The following is a 24318-nucleotide window of genomic DNA, read 5'->3' as shown; positions in this document are numbered from 1 at the left end:
GCAGCCACGAACATCTCGCTTATCTTGCAGATAAAGGCTGATGAGGAGGAGGAGGCAGGACAACAATCAAGAGTGCAAGTTGGAGGCTGGGTCTTGAACTGTTGTTCTGTTAATAACTGGCACTCAATATCTCACACAAGAGACAAAAGCCAGAAGAAATACTGACAGCAAACACTGCTCCCAGATCTTTGTGAAGAGCCTTTGATGGATGTGTTGTGCATTAGGAAAAATTGGGAGGGTGGCAGAATTTCTGACCTTGCATTTTTTTCTGTCTGAATGCAGCCTTTGGAAGAAGCCTCCAAGTATTTCCTAAAGCAGGGAATCCCGTTTCCCAAAATCCACCTGAGTGAAGAAGAAAAGAAAAATCTAAAGGAGTGCTACATCTTCGAAGACACAGAGACCCCGGAGGCGCCAACAGTAGTGTTTTTCCCACTGGTGAATGACACCTTCAGAAAATACAAAGAGCCTGGTAAGCCATGGGACAGAGGCGATCCTCCCACCACCTGGCCACCCTTTGGCTGTGTCAGGGTGGGAGACATGGTCTAGCGTGGTCCCCTCCTTTCCCTGCTATGGCTCCTGCGGGAGACAAATGCATGTGTCCAGGTAGCAAGGAGCAACATTGTGCCCCATCTGGAAAGTGGGACATGGGACCACATCTATACCCCATCGACGACCTTTCTTTATTTGTCAGGTGTGGAGCGCAGCCCCGCTGAGATGGCGCAGGGCAACGTGGATGTTTCCAGCATTTTTTCCCCGTACTGCTTAAACAGCTTTACCTACACAGAGGAGGAGTTTGACAAGCTGGTGGAACTGACCAGCTACAACATTCAGAACAACAAACATCTGATCCTTCAGGCTTTGAATGCAGCCGTAGAGCAGAAACGACAGCAAAAAAAATAAATGCCATCCTGTGTTTCAGAAAGATATCCAAATAATGATATTTTTTTTCCTGCAGAAGAACCAAGACCTGTTTGTGAATGAACATGACAGGCTTGGGAAAGTACAAAAAGACTTGTCTCAGCCTGTGGCTCCTCTCCACCTCACGGTGATCCTAGATAAACCGATCAAACAAAATAATGATTAGTTTCGTGCTTTATTTATGTTGGATTTCACTGCTGGTGAACATTTTTTTGTGTGTACATACATGTGTACGCAGTAAATCAAAAATTAGGAAATACGGGGCTTATTGATGAGTTCTTTAAATGCATGAATGTGGGACAGCAATACCAATTCTATCAAAATTTACTACCCTAGTAGAAGTTATATGTGAAGACAATTGAGCTGTAGATATTTAATTTATTCCAAATCTAGTGCAACAGAAAAATGCATAATAAATGTGGATAATTTCAAAGAAAAAGAGGAAACCATATTTTGCTACAGTGTCAGCAAGAAATTTTATTGGAAATAACATGCAAAACTAAACATAAAAGATGTAGAAAATCTGAGATTTCACATGAAAAATACAAATTTTCTATTATTCTGAATTTACAAGTTTTATTTCACCAGCAATATTTAGGTTTGGAATATCCCTTGGAAGTGACTGTTCCAAACCTTGTTGTGAGTCAGGATCAGCTCTTCTGGTGTGTGTGTAAGTACCTAACCCGGGGTTGTGTGTTTCATTGAACACTCACAGTATTTAGAGGATCTAGCTCAGCATCCATGTCCCATTAATTTCAACAGGTTTAATAGTATTTCTTGTTATTATAGGATGGGACGCTGTGAGCATAAAAACATCAAAAACTGAGATACATGCAGATTTTGTGGTAAGAAGGCAAACTAAGTGCTTTACACTGATATCCTTGGGTAATTCCTGGGTAACTGCATAACTTTGTCGGTCCCTGACTATACACAATCAACTCACGGTCTATGCAACTACTATAAACAGCACACGGCAATTTGTCGAAACTACTTATTTTTGAGATGAAGACCAAAATAATTATTTGCTTTATGATGGATTTTAATAATGCAAATACTCCGTAAACCTGTTTCATTACAACAAAGATACTAATCTTAAAAAAAAAGATATAATGGCTCAGTCAGTATCAGCTGCCCTTAATTACCTCAAATTTAAATGAAATGCAGTAACTTGTCTGTGCTGAAGTAACATGTATTGGCACACACAGAGCTATGAATAATGCAATCAGAGCCAAAATAGAAAATAAATCCTTAATGTAATACGAAATGTGAACCTCTAAAAGGCTGAACATTTCTCCTCCCTCTTGCTATCATCGTCTCTCTCTCTCTCTTCCTTCAAGCGTTCCTTTAGGGCTTTGAGGCTTTGTCTTCTTTAGTCTCCCACACTCACCTCCGATGACCTCAGCCCCCTTAGGGATGGTGTGTCCTTGCCCCAGCTGCTTTTCCAGGCCTTCACGACTCCATCCAATTTGCAGCCCTGGTTCAAACCTCCAGTGTGCTGAAATGGCTGTTTACTTGTCTGTGCTCATCAAGGGCTCCTCTTTGTGATCTCTGCTGCTGAGTCACGCCGTCCCTTTCGGCATTGCCTCTCCTCTGCCCCAGCTGTAACTGCCTCTCGGCCTTCCCTGTTTATCATTATGGCAAACCCATTTGGGGTGACACATGCGTTAGCTACTTCTCCCACCTGCCCATCTTTCAGCTGGGGTTTTGGGCATCTCCAAGAGCTGCCATCCAAGGCTATCAATGACACCACGTTTCAAGAGCCTCGTCTCTCTCTCTTCCCATCCCTGCCCTTAACTATACCCCTTTGCTTCCCTTGCTGTGTTTTTGTTTGTTGGTTTCTTTCTAACAGCAAGAAGCCCCATTTATTCCAGGTATGCCAGTAAGGCATCCCTTGCTCTGCTGTACCCTCTAGGGCCTGAGCCCGTCCCACCTGCCAGCAGTCTGGCCAGGCCCACACAGTAGCTTGTAGTGGTGCTTTCAACGTGGGTAAAGCTCTTGGACCAGAACTGGATCTTCTTTTCAATTCTCCCCTTGCAATCCTCAGATGTCCATGACTTTCTTCTTTCAGATAAACCCACGGACACCACAGCAAGGACCTTGTTGTGACCCTGAAAATACTCATATGTCCTGTGTTATAGTAAACCCTGAAAAAGGTCTGGCTTAATCTTCCATCCAGCTGTCCTTCTCGTGGGGGCCTTCACCTATAGGTAACGTAGCAAGCCCATAGGTAATGTTCTTGAGTTGAGGGGAAGAACACCAGCCCCGTCATCCCATCTGCAGTTGGTTCCTTCCTCTCTGAGATATTGTGGAGGTGTCTCCAGGTAACTGCTCCTCAGCAATGGCCTGTTCTCCTGACTCCCATCTAGTAAGCACTCCTGTTCGGTGTTTGGTAGAGATGCTTTGTTTGTGACTTAAGGGGCAGGTTAATTCATTGGGCTCGGCTTACTTTTTATCATTAAATTTATTAATTAATTGTACAGAATACTTGCAGGATATCCTGGTCGTCAGTTCTTGCAGGCCAGCATAGAGGCTTTGTGCGGCTTTGTCTTCTGGCGTTTTTTGTTCTGGTTCAGCTGCTAATGGGGTATGTTTCCCATGCTCAGCCTCTGGGCTGTACTGAGGCATTGAAAGAATGTAGGTAACAGCTGCAGATGTGGGCATTTAAACGCTCTTTTGGTTTTGCAGGTTGGGAGTGTCCCTTTTTACAGGAAATAGGAGTAATTTTATGGAATTATCCCTTCAAGGGAGGAAACTGCAAAAACCCGGGCCCACGCTGTATCGCAGTGTATCACCGACAGGACTTAGCGTGACTTTTCCTAAATGTTTTAAAAGACAGAACTCTTGGTAGCTGTGGTAATAGGAACTACAAACGCTAACACGGTGACCTCCTTAATTGTAATGAATATGTTCTGCATCTTTTCTGTGTGTGGCTTTTCCTTCTCACCTATTCATTATCTGTAGGGAAGTGAAGGGATTAGCATGCAATTGCACCTTTGCCCCAGCCCTTCCGATTATCACAAAGGTGCATCGAGAACTGGGCAGCTCAGTGAGGTGAGTCAGCCTGTAGGAACCTAAGGAAAGCAGCAGTGGGGTTTTTGAACCCCTCGCGAGGCATGTGAGTACTCGGACAGCCCTGTCGGGTGAGTGGCGCTGAGGAAGCAGAAGCTAATGGGCATGGTTGGCAGCGCCATTTTACGTTGTTCTGTAGCCCAAAGAGCAATCAAATAAAAGATTATTGCAAACAGTCTGAGTGAAGTGAGCTATTAATTTGTGAGACTACAGGTTGCACCACGTGAATGACGGGAAATGTGTCTGCCACGGTGGATACAGCAGAATGTGGGTGGTAGAGCAGAACTCCCTTCTGAGAAACCCTGTGCCAAAACCTGTTCACGTGTAAAGCTCTGCTGTGTATGTGCAGTATCCCACTGTCTTACTGCAGTAATAATGCTTCAGAGGAGGTCACCAAGGGCCTTGTTTGCAGCAGGGCTGCTTTCCTCATGCCCTGTTTGCCCAGTAGCAATGGGTGAGAGCTGTGTGTCTTTCATGCTATTGAACTTTTACACCTTTGAGCTCCTCCTGAAAGTCTGCCCCTTGCAGGGTTCCCATTGAAGCCCAGCACACCTACAGTGTTCCTAAAGCACTTGCCCAGAACTCCTCCCACCCTTCCAGCTCTTCACATCAAAACTCTGGGATGTCTTGTCGTGTCTCCAGTTTCTTTCTCCTTGAGTCCTGAGCTCTGCTTTGCACTCCCTTCAACCCACTATTGCTTATCCCCTTCTCTCCACACAGTTGAGTGTCTCACCCAGATGTCATGGCCTGATCCCAGCTGCCCTAATGCTTGTCGTATTCATGCTTGTTCCAAATACGACCAAACCTCCGTCTTTCAGACTTGAAGCTTCTGGAGGTACCATTGCAGTATGGAGGAGACATGTGAGAAAAAGGGGGAAGATTAAGAAAACAGGTGGTATAAAAATCAAGGGAAGGAGGAAGGGGAGAAGGAAAAAAAAATGTGCAATACCCGAATATAAGTGAAAAAGGGAATTATAGCTAGGTGGTATTGAGATGGGCAAAGGAAGGAAACAGATATTTTGGAAAAACGAAAGGTCAATGAGAAAGAAAAGATGGAAGGGAATGGAAAGAAGGAAAGAAATAGGAAATCGGGGACAAAAAGGTGGTGGAGACAAACATTTAAAATGGAGATAAAGGTATATCCCTCCTCTAGTTTCTTCAAAGCAGTCTTGATAGGTTGTTCCATTAAAAAGCATAACAACTAAAAAAGCCTAATCCAGAAAACGTGATGGCATTAAATCCTGCTGCTGAGATTCTGGCCGCTCTGGGCTTACAGACGCCTGGTATGCATACTGCGAGTGCTTTACAGCTCCCAGCCTTCTATTCTTTTCTCTGCCCTTAAACACTGGGGAATGGTGGTGCCTCAGCCCTTAGCAGTACAACTTTTCCTGCCAGCTGCTGCTTGTTGCACCTTTCTCTCTATCAACTAGTAATCTGTAAATTAGTTGTGAAGATATGAAATGTTTGCTCCCCTCCTATTTCCTTTCTTTTGCTGAGATAATGGAGCATCCTTAGAGGCTGATGCAAGGAGATGCAAGTTTCCACATATATTAATACACACTTTTAAATCTTGAGCAATTGTGAGTTGTTTCTTTAATTTTGCAATTTCTGCTACTCAGCTGGCTGACATCCAAAATTGTTCCAACCAGTCTTGAAAGCCAGCCATGCTCCAAATTCCTGCTTGAGCTGCCATTGTTTTGGTTTGGTAGCAACTTTGTAAACCTATAATGTAGTTAATTTTTGAGATTTAACATATGATATGATTCAAAAAATCTTTCATAGACCCTCAACAAACACCTTTTCTGATCACTCTTAAGCTGTGGTGCAGGAGCTGATGGCCTGTGACCCACAGCTGGTTTGGGGCACGGGAGGAAGAACCGTACAGGTCATACTGCCCTCATGCTGGTTTCCAGCTCGTGAGGAGACGATAAACTTGCGTGTAGTCTGCAGAGTGAGCAGTGATTCAGAAGACTTTGGGAACTGCTCTTTTAGTTTACTGTACTCCTGGGAAACCTTCTCCAAGTACAGAAAACATCCCACAGTGAGACAAGTCCAGGCACAGGGGACTTTCTCCCTGTACAGGTAAACATTGAGGACTGTACATTTGCAACATGCATAAAATCTGAGAGACATAAAACGGAGCATAAACCTTCACTTCAATTAGGCTGCTCTAAGACCGGCATGGTAAGTGCTGGGCTTTATCCAGCGCATCGGTAACTGTAACATGAAAGAAACATAGACAAGCATGTAACTGTGAGTGCATTGATGTAAAAAGTCATTAATGATGCCAGTCTCTCTACTGGGAAAGTAAAAACTTCCAGTATCAGAGCTGTGTACTAGCTATATGCTAGATGCATACAAATGCTGATGCATATATGTAGTGGACATAAAATGCCATACTTTCCTCTGTATGACCATCATGTCCTAACAGGAATATATGGTAGTACTTTTAAACTCTTTGTTTAAAGACTTGCTTTAAAACTTATTTCCCAGAAGATGCCTTCTTGCCTGTGACAGGGCTAAGGTGACAGAGAGCGGTAGTGCCCCTGCCTCCTGTGAGTTTCCTCTCCTGCTCCAGATCTCCTGCCTTCACAAACTGCGCAAGTGATGGTGTAAGACACCATTCCTCCTGCAGGAAGAGGACGTAGCTGAGCCGGAGTGCCCACCCGACTCTGCTCTCCAGTGCTGTTTTTTTGTATAGAGGTATATACATATGTCTGAGAACAGTGAGGCAGTCACAGCCAGTCCTGGTTGTGTTTCCAGCTTGCCAGAACAACCCCAGGCTCGTTTTGCCCAGCCTGTTCAAAGGTTAGGCAAGCATATACTGTTGCAAGGCTTTTAGGGGGGATACTGGCTGTCAGCAGCTTAAGTCCAGTCCAAGACTCTGATAAAAGAAATCACAAAGCTGTATTTGAACGTGTTGAAAAATGTTAAGTTTGTCACGGAACTGCTTTTCTCCACAGCCTGTCTTTGCAGTCAGAAGTAATACAGGCACCTTTGCCAAGGGATTGACACTTCTACAAACTGGCCCATAGCGTGAATAAGAAACCTAAGTATTAGTGGGAGTAGGAGGTCTAGCAAGCACTAAAGGATGAGAGTAGTGTGCTGTTTGCTGCCAGGGCAACTACAGTTAGATCTTTGAAGCAGATAGGTTATTTTGCTTTGTCTATCCTTAAATTACTGAAATATGAAATATAAAGAAATAAAATCATTCCACTTTGAAGTCTCTGTTTTTAATTCTACAAATTGAGATCATTCAGCTTTGTACATTCAAATTTTAAATTAGATAACACTAGTTCAGTTGTTAATGAGAGGTTCAGAGTTTTCTTTCTTTATGGCGTTCCCTGTGGAGTCACTCGGGTGGGAGTAGAATGCCTCAATTTAGCTGAAGGCCATACAGATCATTCCCGATGGCCAAGAGTGTATTTGATGTGGAATTAAATCTGCAGATGTGGAAGTCTGTGTGCAGAATCCACCTGTTCTTCTCCATGGGTTTCCTTGAGGACAGGGAATCCCAACTTTCTTAAGATTTGTCACCTTTAGAGGGGTTTATAGGTAAATAACATCACTTATGCTAATGGTCCTTTAACTAATCAGCCTTAGGAAAGCCGGCCTGCTCTAATAACAAGTATACCAGTATTTTTAGTGTTCCCTGGCAGGGCTTCCAAGGTCAGGCAGGTATTCTTTTCTGGTGAGGCTAAAAAAAAAAAAAAAGATGAATGATTGTTGTCTGAATTAAGCTGCAAGAGGAGTTCTCCAGGACGCAGCTCAGAGTGTCCGTGACCTGAGGCCAAAAGATGCTCTTGTACTTCAAGTGTGGGCACAGCTACTTTTCATGCTGGAAATGCAGATGCTATGACACAGCCTGCTGTTATTGGAGCTGCTAGTTTGTTATTCATTTGTTTTTCTGCATTTGAAGATGGTAATTTCCACTGGGTATGCCTGGAGATGTTCACGCTTTTTGGTAGAACAGAATCTCTGTAAAATAAAACTAATAAAACTAAACCCCTGGATACTATAATCTGTTCATCTCAATATGAGTTTCCTGCAGTTGCCGTGTAAAGCTGTTATATATTTCCTTGCTTTTCCCATCAAATTTAAAGTACTACCAGGTGCAGGAGTAGTCCTGGATAATGCTTGTAGCCATAGGCATTGACCTCAAGATCTCTGCTAGCCTCCAGAAATGTCCACCTCCTTTTCCCCTGCCACCCTATCGCACACAATCTGGTACTGTTACTCCTTGCCCCCCACTCACCTCCCCTACCTACTACTCACCTCTCCAAAGTGAAGACCCAGCCCCGTGCCCACACCTTGGCCTTGCTTCCTCCTGAAGAAGAAACGGGGAGCAGACCGGGAGGAGCTGGGAGCTGCTGGTCTACGCAGTAACCTGTCAGGTGGTGGGGGTGGCCCTTTCCAAGGGGTATACTGTGTGGCACAGGGCAGAACCTCTTGGTAGGCAGCAATTTCAGGTCCTCCCACCTATACCGAGGCTTTGACCAAAGTGAACAGGTGTGTGCCTGCACGCAGGCAGGTCACCGGTAGTTATTTACACACAGAGGCTTTTTCCAGGGCTCAGTTATGCCCACACAGGAGCAGCCGTTGCTCTCTGCTCAGGGCAGTCCCCATGCCGCAGGTGGGGAAGAGCTGGGTTTGAAGGAGCAGGCTCCAGCGGTGGTGCCCGTCGTGCTTCTCTAGTTGGCAGGACAGCCCAGGAATCTGCTCACCACAGAAGATGGGTGGCAGCAGTGCAGGATCCAAGGGGCAAGCGCAGGCTGGGAGAGGTTCCCAGCCAGAGGAAGGTACCGCATCCCTTTTGGCTGTTGTGGTTGCCCCGTAAGATCCTTCCCTGGAGCAGTCATCCTTGGCGCTCCACCGTCTTCGGCAATGGGAGGGGAGTCCTTTACTTATAGAGATGAGATGGGTGGGGCCTCAGGTCATTTTATAAAATAACTTGTCATTGACTCCTACAGGAGTAAATCCTGCAAACATGTCTCAGGAACTGCTGCCCACGGAGGTGCCAGAAACACTCTATTACATGAATCCAGGGAAGACCATGATGCCGTCAAATGCAAAAGCACTACAGGTAAGAAAACAGCTTTAAAAGTTTGTTTAAGGTCCGCTGCATTTGACAGAAAATAAAATGCTGCTTTGTGAGCGTATTTACGTACAAGCCACTGTCCAAACTTACTGTCTGATGTGACTGGGCAGCAATGTCTCTGCCTAAAGGAGACATTGGCGAAATGTTCTCTTCATGGCTATCAGTGACAAAAGTCCTCCTGACTCCACTGGAGCCAAAGATCTCAGCTTCATAGGCAAAATGAGAGAAGTCAGCGTAGCAAGGGGACAGAAAAATAATAGAAAGTGGAAAAAATGAACAGGGAACAGGGAAGGAAACAATCTTTAGGGGACTGATTTATCAGCCTGGATCCAGACCCAGACTTAATTTTTTTTTTCTTCCATAATTAAAAGCTGCTTTTATTAAAAACTTAATATTTCTGTATCAAAAGCAAAATTTTGATATGTATATTAATGTGACAGCCCCATTTTTTCTTATTGGAAAAAGAATAAGGACAGGATAGAGAATAGGAACAGGAAATTGAATTTTATTTCCACAGTCCCATTTTGGTTCTGATTTTTCTATTTTGCTTTGCATTCTGTGTGTCGTTTCAAGATTTGCATTTAATTTTAACTGTAGTATGTTACACATTGTTCTGTGTGCTCTTTGACTGGATGAAGATACATCGCTTCAGGAAGTACTCTGAAAACAGAAACAGAATACTTCCGACATTTTTCATAGGAACTGTCCTTTAATGATGTTTTCCTACAAAGTGTTTCAAAAGGGGGCACTTTGCATTGTAGAAATATTTTGGAACTTCTCTGAAAAAATTGAAACGTTATATTTAAAATTTTGTAATGGCAATGTGTTTCACGCTGTGGTTTCAAACAGAACAGAGCAAAGATTCCATGATTTTTTAAATCGAGACTGGATACTCCTGAGAGCCGGAGCAGATTGGCAAAAGATCACATTCAAAACAAAAAGCAAACCTTTCTTCACAGAATGAGTGCAGAGGCACCTTTTGGGTATCTCTCAGCCGAGATGGCTCTTCCTTCGTTGGCTCGTTGAAAGGGTACCCCTGGCATGGATTTCATACCAGCGTGTGCCCAACCACATGGTGGTTGGTTCATTACGCTGAGCGCTGTAACACAGCTGGGTGTAACCAACAGCTGTTCTAATTGGGGTTTCAGCATAAGTTACTGCAAGTACGAATTAATTATCTACCCTGATAATGCTGCTGTTGTTGTTTTAATGTTATCATTTATCATTTCTTTCTTCAGGATGAAGACTCAGACATAGATTCTTTGGAGGATGGTGAACCGCACGAAGAAAATGAAGAAAGTAGTGTACCAGACAAAGGTGATTTCAAGGTACTATGAACAAGAGAATTTTGAACTAAAGAGGGCTGAGGGTTTGGTTTTGCTCAAAAGGGGAGAAGGCTCAGGTAGATAACTAATAATGGCAGCAGTTTGAGTGTTACAAGGGACACGCCCTTAAGTTTATAGTTTGGATCATTTTATTACACTTACTTTTATGGGTTTCAGACTTGCTTGTTGTATTTCTCGGTTATGTTTTATTGGGAGCATGCAGAATATCTACTGTTTGAATCCCTCGCTCACTCGTAAAACAAATCCGTTGGTGAGCTTTCTGTTCCACAATGCTTTTTGAGACTGAAAGGGCCAAAAGTAAGAGTGATGCATGTTCTGCTGTAATGGCTTCTGCAGTGCAATCCCTATCCTAGCGATTTATGGGGGAGTCCTGGATTACTGAACCCTGGTTTTTCAGAAAATAACTGTACCGGGGTATGCTGTGAAAGGACTGATGCTTGAATGTTCTGGAGCTGTTTCTTGTGTTTGAAGGTCGGTCGTAGGTTTCATTTTTGTCAGAAATTACTGATTTTGATAGGCGTTCTCATTCTGCCACCTTGCTATCTGTGCAGTAAATACAGGCATTGTTTCCTATCTGTCAGAATTAGGGAAGTTTAAAGGTGACTCACGTAACAATGTTGTCCCAAGAAGTGTCTGCTTCTGAGCCAGATAATTCTATGGAAATTTGCATCACAATCCATGCAAAGAAGTTATACCGAGACAAAAACGAAGCTAAAAAGGACCTTTATTTGGCAGTGGAAGTAATACTGTAAACAGGCAGACAGGTGAGCTTTGTGATAAACTAGTTACCAGGTAGTCCTGGTACAATTTAGGCACCAGGAAATTAAACCAAATTCTTATTCACATTTGCAGTATTTTTACTTTTTCACATATACTTTTCAATGTTTAGCTTTTGTGTTTCTCTGGTATTAGGATTTTTATTAAAAAACAAACAACAAATAAAGGAGCAAAAAAAAAACAACCTCAAACTGTGGCATTAAAAGATTATACTGCATTTTCTGTCAGTCTTGGTTCTTTGTGGCATTTCATCTTGCAAATATTTAGCTTACAATGTCTGGTATCTCCAGTCTGTGGACATACCTAAATTCCTGACCATATATAGGATGAAGAATTTTATAGATAGTAAAAACATGCTGAAAAACAATGAATTGATCAGTCTTTGGCATGACGTCTGCTCCTTACAAGGGGTAAGGAACCTAAAATCATGATGAGAGAAAGCAAAAAGATTTGAACTTCTGGGTTATAATTACCTATGATAATTATACATACGACAGGTAACTTCTTGTCTCTATTTCTTAATCCCACACAGTGATGTGTTTGTTTTTCCATTATCTGCTCAGGACATAGGCTTAGATCAAAGACATTTAAAACTCATGAAATTTTGAGGGGGCAGGTGTGACCATAGCGGACCAAAAGAATCATGGTATGTGTATGGGACCATAACCTTCTTCTAGACCACTATATTGCCCCTGTCTCTCACCAAAGGATTATTTTTCACATTTCAGAATTCCAAAAATTCTTGACCGTTCATTGGTGATGGACTGAGTTGTTGCTCTTGCATCTGGTTACATAGTCACTGTTTCTGCTTCTGTGATCAGAATTTAACACTCTATCCTACGCACTTTCGTGATCACGGCTTCATTACTGCGGCGTATCATGTGTTTATGTGAAGGATGCATACACGCTCTTATCTTCTGCTCAGTTTTTCTCAAATGTAAATTTTTCATCACTGAAACTGCCAGAAGACTTAACTATGAGGGTCACTGCCTGCTAAGAGGAATCATCTGTTAGAAACGTACCACAGCATATCCCAGCATCTGCATGCGCCTTTACGCCAACGTGCTGATTTTTTATCTTCGCTAAGAAATCTGTATTATTAAGGCCTTGGCTGGTACTTTGCCCCACGCTAAAGCAGCAGGAAGAGCCAGATCTGGTATTTCAGACATCGGTGCTTATATTAAAATACTGAAGGATTGCAGCAGGTCTCATACCATTAATGTGAGGGAAGGGGAGGGGAAAAATTGGATGCGTAGTTCTGAATGCAGCATGAGCCATGTCTTAACAAGGGTGAGATGCCTCATACCCAGGTCAAGTGGTACCTCATTTTCCTGCCAGGCAAGGGCTCCTTGCTCTTGCAGGGTTTGTGCAGCTGGGAGAACAGCACCCCTTTAACAGAAGGGGGTGTGTGGAGTTAAACTCTTATCCTTGTGCACAGCAGGACCTCTGGCTTCTGCTGGGTTTTGGAAACTGGAACCAGCTTCTGAGATCATGGGAAGAGTGGGGAGCTGCCACACTGCATGGTGAGGTTAGGAGGAGATTACAGCTGCTGCCTCTGATACAGGTGGGACTCCCATCGCATGAACCAGGAGCTGAGGCAGGCTGGAGGGCTGGGTCCCTGCTGGTGCCAGGCATGGGGTCCCTGTGTCCCACAATGGCAGGAGCTTGCTGTTGGGGCAGCTCCAGCCCCAGGCTCAGCAGCAACTGGAAAGGAAGGTGGCAACAACTCCTGAGCCACCCCCAGCCCCACGGTGCTTGCAGGACTGTGGCACCAGCACCGGCTCTGCTCAGCTGCAGAAGCTGTTCTGAGCCCAGGTGTGTCCACTGCTACCCTGAGGGGTGGTATGGGGATGCCTAAAATAGACCGCTGAAATGACATGCTCCTGCATTCAAAAAAGAACCTCACAAAGTCAAAGGAGGCCACTTCCCATCAGCTCATAACTTTGAAATATGTTTTTTCTTATCTACATTTGCCATAAAAAATGTAAAATATCCGTGTCTGAGACAGACCTCTAGATTGCCCTGAGAATCTGTAGTCAGAAATAGAGATTTACAGAGTGTGATGCATGTCCTGTGATAATGTCTACCTTAAGATGAGACTCCAGAAGTGCCTAACAAGTGTCAGACCTAACCACCTATTTTACAGCTGTTTGGAATTAGGTGTGATGAGTCTCAACCTTGAGATGGTTAGCACTCAGTCTAGTTTCTTTCTCATAATTGTTCTGGTTGGGAAGGGCAAAGCAGTATGAGGGCTCTGTCTTTTAATGGATGGACTATCCTATTTCCCTGGTTATGGTTCTACACATGGAAATAATTTTGAACATGAAGTTGAATGTTCTGTGTTTTCAGATGGACCTGTTTTTCAAAATCAGAAAAAAATCTGGTCGTTAAACATCTGGAAACACTAAAAGATGGAGGGCAATGTTAAGAGCACTGATAGGGCTGTGCAACTAGCCTGAGTTATCAGTCAAGTAGTAAATCTGTGCAGCAGTCAGGATCACTGTGCACTGAGAGTATGCATGCTGTGGTGATGAATATTTGAAGTTCTGATTTTTGGAAATATGTGCACAACTGTATTCCTCGAAAGAGTTCAGAGTCCCATGATAGATATATGTATGAAGAAGCAATGATCTGAAGGCCACAATTCTTGTGGCCTTGCATATACCCGTCATGATCCTGTGAGGACAGATACATTTTCCCTGGTGAGACCAGGGTTGCTGTGGCCATGTGCATGAAAGGGGTATTTCCATCCAGCTGTGCGAGTTTTTAATTCACTGGTTTCCAACCAAGGCTTCTGTTAATTCTGGTGAAAAGGCGGTCTGATTAGGAGTTATGTTGCTAATAAAAAAACATGAAACACACAGCTTGTGAAAACCAGCCGGTGGCAGCAGTGGTCCTCAGCACCCCTCGGCCCCCACGCAGCCTCGCAGCTGTTGATGGAGGTGCCGCAGCCCCAGCGCCTGGAGGAGGCGAAGGAAGGAAGCAATCAGAGCAGATGCTTTTCCGGCGTGGAGCCTGGGTTTGTCAAGAACAAGGAAGAGCTTCAGATACATGGCCGAATGCAGCAGCTGACCGCAGTCAGCCCAGGCAGCGTGCCACAGTGGGGTCCCCTGGCACATCCCACAGCCGCGGGAGATACGCTCCAGCAGGCTGGGGCAGGGCTTGGCTGAGGGGTGTTCACAGCCTGAAGTATCCTGATTACAACTGCAAAAATCTTGAGGATGAACATTCTCTAAGGAGACCGGACTCTCAGACAGCTCAAGATAGGCACTTCTTCACACACCACCAGCTTCAGATACACCGTCAGCGGCAAAGTATTTTAGTTCTTTTGATTTGGTCCCTGGCTACCATCTAGTTAAATTAACACCTGGAGGTGAAGAAAGGAGTGTCCCGGTGACATCCTGTGAGTGATTTCATCTCAGCAGAATGCTTCTGAGGGCCAGGAATGCAGGGGGACCTTAGTCAAGGCAAGGAAGCTATCTTTGCCAGGAAAGGCTGCTGTGCCCGTAGATGACATAGAAACGGATAGAGGCATTATTATTGGGTGACTGCAGGAAAAGCGTGTGGGTTTAGAGGAAGCTCTTTTCATGGTTTTCACGGATAACACTTTTTTTTTTCAGATTGGTCTGTAGAAATGGCCTTTTCAACCATTGAAAAAGTAAATTGATTGTCCTCAAGGTACTTTTAAATCTCGTCTGATCTTTGTGGGATGGCTTGTAGAGTAGCATGCGGTGTGGTTGCACTGAAATAGGTAATGGTACCAGCACACTGTGGAACATAGTTTTCTCTGCTTCCTCATCACAAGTTTTCATCCATCATGACAAAGGCCACTTCCTCACAAGACCAGGTGGAAGGCATTCCACATCTCATGTAGAAAGGCAACAACCGAGCACCTGCTTAGAGGACAGCTGCAATGATACAGTTTTCATCACACACACTGAAGATATTCATTTCAGGATCTCTGCATTATTTTTCTGTTAGTTTATGATCGCTGTGGAATAAATACCAACCTAAAAAGGGCAACAGTCAAGACTGAGAATGTGTTGGCTGCTCTTGGAGGTTCAAGAGTAAATTCTCCTCTTTGGATCAGCATTGTTGGATGATCGCTTTCTATTTTGGGAAGGCAGCTACCGTATTCTGCTAACCAATCATCTATGGTAGAACAAGGAGCTAACACTGAAAACTAAAATATGCATTGACCCCACATACATTTGACTATACTGTTGTGGAATTGCGAGACTGGGGTAGTCTACAGTAGACATGGTGGAGTGGTGAACGTCCATATCATTCATATCGCAAGCTGGGAAGATGTTGCCAGCAATAGCCCACACTTGAAGAGTCTGTGAGATGAAGAAGCCTAGAGGCCAAAGAAAGGTACTGAGAGAAAAGCAAGTTAAAACAGGTAAAGAAGAATAGCCATCTTCTGGTCTTATGGACTTTTGTCTCATTAAGGAGTGCTTAATGTCATTTTGAGTCATTTTGGAGCTCCACAGACACTTGTGATGTGGCAGGATATATTATATAGCTAAACTAGTGGAGTAATTTACAGCAGTGCTTCTTGAGATGGATGCATGCCACACATACCTACACCTGAACATAAGCATGAGTTTAAAGAGGGCTGGGATAGACCCATGGAGGCACAAATCTGCCAGGAATGCAGCCAGCCTGCATCCCCAGAGAGGTCATGACAGAAATTTCTGTTTTCAAATACTTACTTGCCCAGGTGGGAGAAAGTTGGAACCATTCACAGGACAGAGGAATCTTTAACTTCCACTCACATAGTAACTTGGTGCCAAGTATCATACCATGTTATTCTTTTTCGTGGGAAGTGGTGGAAAATTGGAAGACGAGACTATGAAGTCTGCTCTAGATTTGATGGAGCTGTTTGGAAAATCCCAGTAAATCCTTGTTTCCCTGGGAGCACAGAGCAACTAGCAGTTGCTAGTTGGCATCACAGCGTGCTATATTGCAGGCAGCTGTGCTATAGACACGGGTACATGAAGCACACGAGCACGATTTGGGAAGCACGGAACTGAAGACAAACGAACAGATTGACGATCAGTGAAACAGTCACAGAGTGACCACATCAGTCTTGATTTTATCAAAAGCAAAGCTACAATGGAACAGCACTAAATGGTTGTTGCAGTAAGTCCTTGTTAGCCCCAGGGTAGGATGCTGCTTGGGGTCTTCCACCGCTCAATGCTGTGGTGGAAACCTCTCTGTAAGTGGAACATCATGACATAGCAGCGGCCTTATTTTTTTTTTGTTAAAGAGATGGCAACAAGTTTTAAATAAACAGAGTAACAGAATTTCTATCCTTTGCTTTATGCATGCATACCTGCTATTTCTTTGCTTGTATAAGTAGACCCTAGTACATTATCTTATGGTTGGCACAGTTGCTATTTAAATACACTTCTTTTGTTTAATGTGTCCTGGAATTAATTAAAATGGCAAATCTCCTGAGAGCCACAGAACTAGCGAGGCCTGATCACTGAGTGGTTTCTGCTCTCCCTGTTGTCTTCCCTACCCCCACCAGCAGGTGCCGGGGCTGCCAGGATGGCTAATGCCTGGCTGCTGCCTCTTCCTTGGGTAACTGGCTGGTGGCATCTGCCTCTCCCCCAGTGCAAGCACAGGTCCTGATTTCTGTAGCTTCTGTGAAGCCAGTGATTTGTGCTGTGAAACTTCAGTAAATCTTTTTGTGAAACCCACATCTCTGAGAACTGATTTCCCCGTGCCAGACGGGGAAATTTGGCTAATAGGTTAGAAAGTCATTGCGTGGGAACCAGCAGACAGGCGATCAGGTGGCAGAAACCGTGTAATAATCGTTAAAAAAACCCCAGTCGACCACACTTCCTTAATGTCTCCAATCTAAGAATCTCAAACTGCTTTGCAAATATCGAATCCATCGGTTCTCAGTCAAGCGATGCCATTTGCCTGAGGAAGCGCAGCTGGAGCTGATCCTGGAGCTGGCAGCACCTTGCGCAATCTCCGGAGATAAATGGCTGCGAGAATTGCCCTGTGCTTATGCAGATCCTACTGAATAATGAGTTTCTGCCTTCTAGGGCATATGCTGAGGTGCCCAAGCTCATTCCTAACATGTGAGTGTGGTGATCCACCTTTGCTAATTACCCAGCTGAGAAGAAGGGTTAATTAACTGGGTGGAGAACTGTATTAATGTGGCTACGCTGTTTCTGAAATGTGAACCAGTGTCCCTGCATGGGGTAGCTCTGAGGGCATACCCGAACATGAGCTGGTGTTTGCAAAGTTTGCAGCTTCTCTTAGGCTTTTTCTCCTTTGAGAGCACTTGACTGCGGCTGGATTACCGCGGGTGAATTTCATGAAGAAGCACTAAAAAAGGACGAACACAAAGAATTCTTGAGGCGTGTACAGGAGGGGTGAGGGCAGGAAGCCTTTTTAAGATGTCCACAAAAATATTTTAACAGAACACAATGTGTTAGGAGAGAGAAGAGAGGATTTTAAACACACATTGAAAAAGAAATTTGTTGTGACAAAGGAGGACTAATTGTCTTCCCGTCTGAAAATAAGGTCCTTTTTGCTCTGTTCTCTTAAAAAAAAAATATATATATATAATTGGCAACAGTACACATATTGTTTTAAGTGAGGTTCTTCCAGCTTCTCTTTATCTGCCTTAACATCTATTTTGTCTGCTTGTTTACGGTCATTCTAGGAAGTCTCTGAAGTGCTATAGAAATAGAAGGATGCTCCTAAATGAGAGGAAATCAGTTGATAAGAATAGCAGTTGCCAAAAAGAATGATTTGGAGGGCTCTGCTGTAACCACTTATGCAGGTGGAAATGTTTCTAGGAGTGTGAGGAAATGACCGTGTGTCACAGCCACAGGAAATGCTGATTTATTTATTGGCTTTGTCAGAGCAGCCTTTTGCAGATAGGACTGAGCCAGAGACAGCTTTATGGAATGAGCCAGAAGGAAATCGCCTTCCTTAGAAGAAGGAAACCAGATTATCCTCTAATAATAAATAGGAAGAGGTCCCTGCAGTCACAAAATCTGGAGAGACTTGTTTTATAGAAGGTTATGGCTGAGGCATTCAAAGGGACCAAAGGAAGTTAAGCACTTTCAATCTTAAGGATTTTTTGGAGGGGGGTATTGTTTTTTTATTTTTCCCTGAAGGCAACCCATACCTAATTCCTTACCCCCTAAATCCTCTAGAAACAATTCGCAGCCATTGGTTTATCTCATAGTTGTGATTTGGAAAAGCTCGGATTATTTTTACTGTTTCCGCCATACAATTGTAAAGAGAAAAGAGAGAAATCTATGCTTTTGAAGCGGAAGGCAAAACCACCTCTCCGAGAGCAGTACTTTAGGTTTATCCCGTGAGAGTCAGCAACAACAGATATTCTTCACAGCATTCATTTCAATGAGATGCGACCTCATGGGTGGTTCCTAAGGGGATTGACTGTAGCTTTGAGTAAGACTGCTGGTATTTTGACAATTCGACTATGGCACTCACCAGTGCATTTATTCTGTTCCAGAGACTTATTGTAGCTGTGTTGTAGAGCGAAACTCTGCAATCTCAGAGCAAGGCGGTTTGAAAGCATCTCACAGGGAATATAATTTGACAGGGACTTATTCCTTTCTTTCCTGCTGTGAAAAGCCATCCAGACACTCAGAGTAACACAGCAAAAAGGCAGCGACACGTATAAAATGTTAAAACAAGACTTCTTTAATAGCAGAAGCTTATGTTGCAGATTTTCATCTGCAGAACAGTGAGATGGTTGACACAATTTTTACTGACTCTGTTATCGTTCTGTAGCACTTGATTAGTTTGCATATTTGATACTTTTTCCCACTGAAGGCTTATTCATACTCCGTTTTGTACCATTCTTCTCCAGATAGAATCCTCTCCCTGCTACCTGCTGACTGTAAGGATCATCCGGATGAGAAATCTCCAGCGAGTGGACACCTGTAAGTATCTCCATTCTTAGTGGTATCTCAGGGTACAGGCAACAAGTTTTCTTTTGTAGTAGTATAGCAACATTTTCCAAGTATTTCTAAAATAACCCAAGGTTTATGTAAACGAATTGTTATAAACCAGGTCAGTCCTTGCTGCTGTTTCACTGAATGTTATTCCTATGCTTTCTGGTTGATTTTCAGACTTGAATGTGGTTTAGAGGATAAGTACTTTCTCCCAAAGAAAGGAGAGTTTCTGACCCAGTTGTATGAAAAATACTGCATCCCGTGTTTTCAAAAACAAGGGGTAATTTTGCCTTTGGGTTGTAGCACCTTGGGGACTGTGGCTGGGAGGAGGAAACTTTTTCACCTCCTCCAATCTTGGTTCTGACACAGATGAAATGAACAAGAGAAAACTTTCTAAAATCATTACCACCGGGCTAATGCCATTATTAATTACCCTGAAATGACTGCCAGAAAATGTGCTGACTGAGAGCTGGATGCCTTGTCCCTTCTAACACTCGTGCAGCAGTCTTGCAGTTGTGCAAGCCTGTGAGTCACATGTTAGGAAAGTGGCGGGAAGTGAGTTAGGAGGAAAGGAAAACACCACTGTTTAGTTAAAGGACACGGACTATTCACATGCGCAGTGAACAGAGGCATTTCACACGAAACAGACAAGTTAACAGTTTTGGTTTAATCAATAAAGCTACGTGACCACCTGTGAAGGGACGCTGAAAGTAGCTCTGGGGTGAGCGTGGAAGGGGAACGGTGTACCCCTGCTTCTTGGAGAACCTCTCTCTTGGTTCTCCTGTTTCACTGTGAGCGTCAGCAGTCGGCACTATAGCCTTTTGCGCAGGTAGAGCCAGGGAAGAGGTGCTGAAAGACGAAGGTCTGGATTTACCGTGCAGTACCATTCCCATCTTACCCTGCGGTTGTCACATGTTATTCTGGAAGGTATATCAGAGGACTTCCCCGTGTCACAGTCCCGAGTGAGGGTTATACTAGCTGGATCTTAGTTCATATCATTGGGTCGCATTCTCTGCACCTGCACCTCCCTCCTGGTCCACGGCTGTGGCACACGTGTGATGATGCAATAACACAGAAAGGTTTCATCAAGGACTCGGATCTTCTGCGTGTCAGGTGGCAAGACAAAATCACAAATAACTAGGTTGTAGAAAGAGATTGTGCAAGCAGAACTGAAGCAATATTTTGCATTAAATACACAGCTGACTAGTTTTCCTGCATCCGCTCATATAATTAAGGATTGTTTGATATGCTTTGTATCTCAAAGTACAGTTAAGATACAAGAACGACGAATCATATCAGTAGAACAGAGCACTTTGCCAGCCAACAGTCATTGATCTCCAATGATAAACCTAAAGTCATGCAGTAGTCATATAGAATTACTTTAAAAACATTCTAAAATCAGTATTGTTGTGATTTGGGCTGGACTGGCCACTGAGGTGGAATGATAGATGCCCTCCCCCACCTCAGATGCACCATGGCATGCCATTACTGAACAGAAAATTGGTTCTGTTTTACCTCAAACCAGGACAAGTGTCATTACTTCTACGACCTCCAAACACATTTGAATAGCTATATTTGCAGTTTCAGAATTTTTCAAAGCATTATCATCTGCATACCGTTTCCCAGATTAAAAAAAAAGAAAAGAAAAGAAAATAACAGTCATAGAGAATCAAAGTGATGCTCATACAGTTCTCTGAAGGGGATATATTCATTAGATCCACTGCAAAAGCCTCTGACACTTGAGGAAAAGGCGTAACAAAAGAAGCTGTAGAAAGGCACCAGCTACAATGACAGATCTGAAACAACTTTTACATCCAGAAGGACTAAATAAGCTACAGGCCTTAAGAGTGGAAGGGAAATTATTGAGAAGGATGTGGAAGCTCTCTCTACAAAAAGGAATAGGAGCGAGAAGGTGAATAAGGAATAATTTTTCACTATTTTTCACAATGCAAGAATAAAGGAGGACCCAATAAAATGATCAAACAGGAAGTTTAAAATGAGTAAAAGGAATATAAAAGCAAACTGTGGAACTCGTTGTCACAGGAATGCATATGTGTTAAAATATATCTGTTCAAAAAGAAAATATTCATGGAGCATAAGTCTAGCAAGGGTTATTAAACAAGGTATTCCCGATGCAAACTCTTGTTTGGGAGATCCTTACTCTGGCACTGCCTGAATGATGGAGGGTGGATCAGGTGCAATACTGCTCTAGAATTAGCTTGTTTCTTCGACTCTGGAGCAAGGCGTAGAAGGGCTATTACCTGGCAGTGAAATGATAAAGAATTTCTTTTTTAACATGAGAAAGTAATGTTTTTTTCTTCTGCTTCATCCTTGGGAAAAAGCTATACTCTTCCAGATGAGGCTTTCCCTAAATGCAGTTGAAAGTGGTGTCTTAAGACAGAAGGAGGGCAGCCTTAAATTTAGTCCTTAAATCAACTCTGTGTATAAATTAAATAAAGACAAGCAACTTCCTTTGCAAGGAAAAGGTGCAGATGAGACAATTTGTTCCTTCACCAGAGAGACACTGATGTGCTTAAGTGAGGCAAAATGTGTAAGGCAGCCAGACTGGCCAGGCTGACTAGACCTACCCTTACTGGGGAGACTTTTGGTATGAGCAGCTGATTTTTTCAGTATTAGCAGTCAGTCTCCTGGCAGCCTGCTGCAACATGCATCATCTCTGCACTGCAGTGTTTCTACATTGTTGTTTATTAATAGAATAGAATAGAACAGAATAGAATAGAATATTTCAGTTGGAAGGGACCTACAATAATCATCTAGTCCCACTGCCTGACCAATTCAGGGCTGACCAAGTTAAAGCATGTTATTAAGGGCGTTATCCAAATACCTCTTAAACACTGACAGGCTTGGGGCATCAACGGCCTCTCTAGGAAGCCTGTTCCAGTATTTGACCACCCTCTCAGTAAAGAAAGGTTTCCTGATGTCCAGTGTAAACCTCCCCTGGCACAGCTTTGAACCATTCCTGTGTGTCCTATCACTGGATCCCAGGGAGAAGAGATCAGCACCTCCCTTTCCGCTTCCCCTCCTCAGGAAGCTGTAGAGAGCAATGAGGTCACCCCTCAACCTCCTTTTCTCCAAACTAGATAAACCCAAAGTCCTTAGCTGCTCCTCATAGGACATTCCTTCCAGCCCTTTACCAGCTTTGTTGCCCTCTTCTGGGTGCATTCAAGGACCTTCACATCAGTCTTAAATTATGGGGCTTTTGATGCTACTTATCATTTATCTGTACCCACGGGAATGGTAAAGACCTGGGTAAGCCTCCCAGACCTTAATGCAAAGTGGGCATGGGTGTAAGAAGAGCAGGAGGCAAAGGGCTATAGTATGCAACCAAAATGTCTGAAGGGAAAAGGTATCCCTGGGAATCACAATCCTCAGAGTCATCAGTCTGCAAAGCCCGTCTTGCCATCTGTGTGAGGGACACAGGTGCTACCAGAGTACTTTCTGTTGTTTCCACCTGTGGGCTTGAACACAGAGCAGAAAGGCAGCCTGTAGCAGCCCTTTTCCTTCCCTTTGGGATTTTGTTCCTTAAGGAAAGGACAGAAGGAAACCTGAATGCTGGAGGTGAAATGTCCTCTCGACTAACACAGTCAGGAAGAAAGTATAGGGAAGGAGGCTAAGAGAGAAGAGTGGTTGGAAGGTAGAAGTGAATTAAAGCAGAAAATATGACTCCAGACAGGGACAGTTAAACTACTGTCAGGACCTATTTTCTTTTTTTTAAATCCAAAATAAGATATGGAAGGTGGAAAAGAGCAGGAGAGAGGGAGGGCTAGGGCCTGCTGAATATTTTCCAAACAAATTTTTCTATCAGAGGAATATTGGGGTTTTTGACTCTGCAGGAATATATTGATTTCTCCACATTTTTTTTTAAGGAAAATTTTGACAGAATTAAAAATGTTTTTCTGTTTCTGCATTATAACATTAAAAAGTAGAAAAACAATATTTAAGGTGTCAGTTGACATATCACAATGCATTATGTAATTTCTCAAGCAGTTCTGAATTTCAGTTCTTCATCTGACTTGGGCAGAAAGGCAGTAAGCTTTGTTGAACAAATACACTCTTCTTTTATTCACGACATCGCTGTTGTCCGTAACTCACACAAGGAAGAATAGAAACCACCTCCTGTTCTAGGTCATCTTATGGTCTGTGCTTTTCCTTCTTAGAAGGATATCTTGAAAAGAGTCACATTACATCAGGCATTTCTGCCTTTAAATAACTCATACTTGCTGTTGGTACCACGCGGTAACCTTCCAGTGTCACGCAGCACCACCGACTGCCACATTAACAATTGTTTCACCTCTTTCCCTACCCAGTAAGCGAGGCTGATTGCTACGTATCATTGTGGCTGCCGACTGCGACATGTGAAAGGTCCCGCACTAAAACTGTGAGAAACTCCAACAATCCAGTGTGGAACGAAACCTTCTACTTCAGGATCCAAAGTCAGGTCAAGGTAAAGAGGCAAAGTTGTCTTCTTGAAGCAGCCTGAGGACTTTGGGTATGGTGGGTCCTATCTATCTCCTGAACTGTGCTCAGGAATTCTTTAAGAGATGGCACATGATAAGGGACTATTCAAACTGTTTAACAGCAGACATGACGGAGTTCCCATGCCTGTTCGATGGTGTTGTTTAGGAGGGCCCGAAACTGAGTTCAGTATCGAAGTTTTAGGGAAACTAGAGACTCTTGTGAATCAGTGCAAGATGGATACAGAATTTGGGAGTTAACTAAGCTCTCATGTAGGTGTAGCCAATGTATTACTCATGTTACAGCAATTAAACTCAAATGGGGAAGAAGGAATATTTGATGTACACTATGTTTTTCCAAAGAGGAATGATACTTAATTTCTCCTCTTTTCTTCTCAAGCACATCCCCAACGCTCCTTCTTCCCTAGAGCTAGTGATGTCCAGACTGTAGAAACAATAAAAAACCCTTCTGCCTCTTTCTCCAGAATGTGCTGGAGCTGACAGTGTATGATGAGGATTTCGCTACTCCGGATGACCATCTCCTCTGTGCACTCTTTGATACTGCTAAACTTCCAATTGAAAGAACGGTGCTCCTGTATTTTAAGCCCAACCCGAAGGTGAGACCTGTGAGATCAGTGCCTGCAAGATCTGGCAGTAGGGGGTGTAGAGGGCACACTTAC

At 43.5% G+C, this 24318-nt stretch overlaps 1 protein-coding gene and 1 pseudogene across 2 annotated transcripts in view; both read left to right on the top strand.

The window, feature by feature from the left end:
* Positions 1-900, top strand: part of LOC309673241 (cytosolic phospholipase A2 epsilon-like) — a 38081-nt pseudogene extending 37181 nt beyond the window's left edge. Inside the window, exons 20-21 of the transcript in view lie at positions 283-469; positions 692-900. The product of the transcript in view is annotated as a cytosolic phospholipase A2 epsilon-like (transcript). The remainder of the gene's footprint in view (positions 1-282; positions 470-691) is intronic.
* An 8074-nt stretch (positions 901-8974) lies between these two features.
* The window catches only part of LOC309673847 (cytosolic phospholipase A2 epsilon-like), a gene marked incomplete at both ends in the record, with an annotated part of 36238 nt that continues 20894 nt past the window's right edge, over positions 8975-24318 (top strand). Inside the window, 5 exons of the mRNA XM_082485728.1 lie at positions 8975-9070; positions 10324-10413; positions 19079-19151; positions 23492-23628; positions 24124-24255. Of these exons, the coding sequence (XP_082341854.1) occupies positions 8975-9070; positions 10324-10413; positions 19079-19151; positions 23492-23628; positions 24124-24255 (528 nt within the window). The remainder of the gene's footprint in view (positions 9071-10323; positions 10414-19078; positions 19152-23491; positions 23629-24123; positions 24256-24318) is intronic.

This window comes from Vanellus vanellus (genome assembly GCF_965231255.1).
Source record: "Vanellus vanellus genome assembly, chromosome: 6".
Taxonomy (NCBI): domain Eukaryota; kingdom Metazoa; phylum Chordata; class Aves; order Charadriiformes; family Charadriidae; genus Vanellus; species Vanellus vanellus.
This window is presented reverse-complemented; position numbering and strand designations above follow the sequence as displayed.